Below are 1,939 nucleotides of genomic sequence, written 5' to 3'. Positions count from 1 at the left end.
GCACACATTTGTAAATGCTCCTGTAAATAAACATCTTTGTAACCATGGAAGAACATCTAATAGCTACACAGAAATCAAAGTATTGGCTCTGCTCATTTAAATTTAAATAGATACTGTCAAACTGCCATCTACAGTGACTGTACCAATCCCCATGAATGGACATCAAGAAACAGAGCATAAAAGACAAAAAGGGAAAAAATTAAATGTACATCTATAGAACAAAGGATCAGGGTCTAGAATAGAAACACTCCTGTGACGAAGCAGCATTTCTGAAACTGGCATGGGTAGGCGGCTCACAGCAGACACAGGCGCTCAACCTCACTGTAGCCAGCAATGAAAAACGAAACAGCACTTTTCTCCTGTTGGACTGTCGCCATGAATGGAATCATGGTATATGAGCAAAGTGCTGATGAGGCGCTGGGGAAGCGGGCCTCCCTCAGGCTGCCTGCCACGTGCCAGGCCCTCTCTCGAGGGCTCTCCCTGTGCGCACTCACCTCGTCCCACAGTGACCCTGAGGCAGGCCCTATGATAACCACTGCCTGTACAGAAGAGGAAACAGAGGGGCAGACAGCTAAAGTGACTTTTCCCAAGGACATTCAGCTAGAAAGCAGCTTCTCACATAGTCCCTATTTTCTTCTAATACTTACATAGTTTTGTGTTTTTATATTTAGATATTTAATCTTGTAATTTATCTTTGTGTGTGGGATGAGGTAAGGATATCACTTTATTTTTTTCCAAATGAATAGATGTCTCATGTGAACTAATTTAGAATATGATCATCTGCCCAGGCTTACACACTTTTAGCCACACCAGATCTACTCCCTCGCTTCCAGAGTGACCAGACTGGGGCTCTTCCTGGGTCGTCTGGCCTCATTTCCCTGCCCAGCAGCATGGATGCTGACCAAGGCAGGGGCATGGAGAACTGGTCTGTGTACCCTTTAAAGGCAGCTGGAGACAGGGTGGCAGCTCAGCTGGATAGCAGGTCCCGCAGGTCACTGTTGCAGGGCAGCAGGTCACATGCTAGCCGTGCCTTTCGGTCCCGGACGGCCTTCAGGGCGGGGCTGTGTTGCAGGAGGAGGGAGCAGATGTCCCCGTGACCCCTCTCAGCGGCCTGTGGAGAGAGAGGCTGGAATCAAAGGGCATACCCCGCACTGGGCTCTGCTCTTTCTTGTTCCACTTTCAGGGGCTTCTTCCTTCTAAAAAAGAGGCCTCTCGGGGTGCGGTGGCTCACGCCTGTAATCCCAGCACTTTGGGAGGCCGAGGTAGGCGGATCACTAGGTCAGGAGTTCGAGACCAGCCTGACATGGTGAAACCCCATCTTTACTAAAAATACAAAAATCAGCCGAGTGTGGTGGCACGTGCCTGTAATCCCAGCTACTCAGGAGACTGAGGCAAGAGAATCACTTGAACCCGGGAGGCGGAGTTTGCAGTGAGCCGAGATCGCGCCATTACACTCCAGCCTGGCCAACAGAGCGAGACTCCAACTCAAAAAAAAAAAAAAAAAGAGGCCTCATGGAAACAGAGACACGGCTGTTCGAGTAGATTTCTCCTAATTCCTACCAAATCCCAATGACTTTATACTGATCTGCGGAGTATCCCAGTGCCATTCTCACAGCTAGCCTGAGTTTTCTTTCTTGTGTCCTTTGCGAACTGTCTTTGGCCAGACCTACACATTAAAAACGAATACAGCACCTTGTATCTCCAGGCATCGCTCACAAGCCTGCACACATCACCTACAGGGTGCTGTGCACTGTGGGCACAGGAGGCACCAGACATGGCCCCCACCCTTTAGGAACTTTTATTCATTTATTTTCTTGTATTTTTAAATTTTTACTTTGCGTTTTAGAGACAGGGTCTCACTCTGTTGGCCAGGCTGGAGTTCAGTAGTTTGCGTTTGAGAGACAGGGTCTCACTCTGTTGGCCAGGCTGGAGTTCAGTA

General features: G+C 48.8%; 1 protein-coding gene across 1 annotated transcript in view; it reads right to left on the bottom strand.

Moving 5' to 3' along the window:
- Window positions 1–651: 651 nt before the first annotated feature.
- ANKRD39 (ankyrin repeat domain 39) overlaps window positions 652–1,939 on the bottom strand; it is a 21,663-nt gene continuing 20,375 nt past the window's right edge. The window contains exon 4 of the mRNA XM_011969679.1: window positions 652–1,111. Coding sequence (XP_011825069.1) covers window positions 968–1,111 — 144 coding nt within the window. The 3' untranslated portion in view covers window positions 652–967. The remainder of the gene's footprint in view (window positions 1,112–1,939) is intronic.

This window comes from Mandrillus leucophaeus, unplaced genomic scaffold, assembly GCF_000951045.1.
Source record: "Mandrillus leucophaeus isolate KB7577 unplaced genomic scaffold, Mleu.le_1.0 Scaffold9, whole genome shotgun sequence".
In the NCBI taxonomy this organism is placed as follows: domain Eukaryota; kingdom Metazoa; phylum Chordata; class Mammalia; order Primates; family Cercopithecidae; genus Mandrillus; species Mandrillus leucophaeus.
The sequence above is the reverse complement of the archived record's forward strand: the minus strand, read 5'-3'. Positions and strand labels throughout refer to the sequence as shown.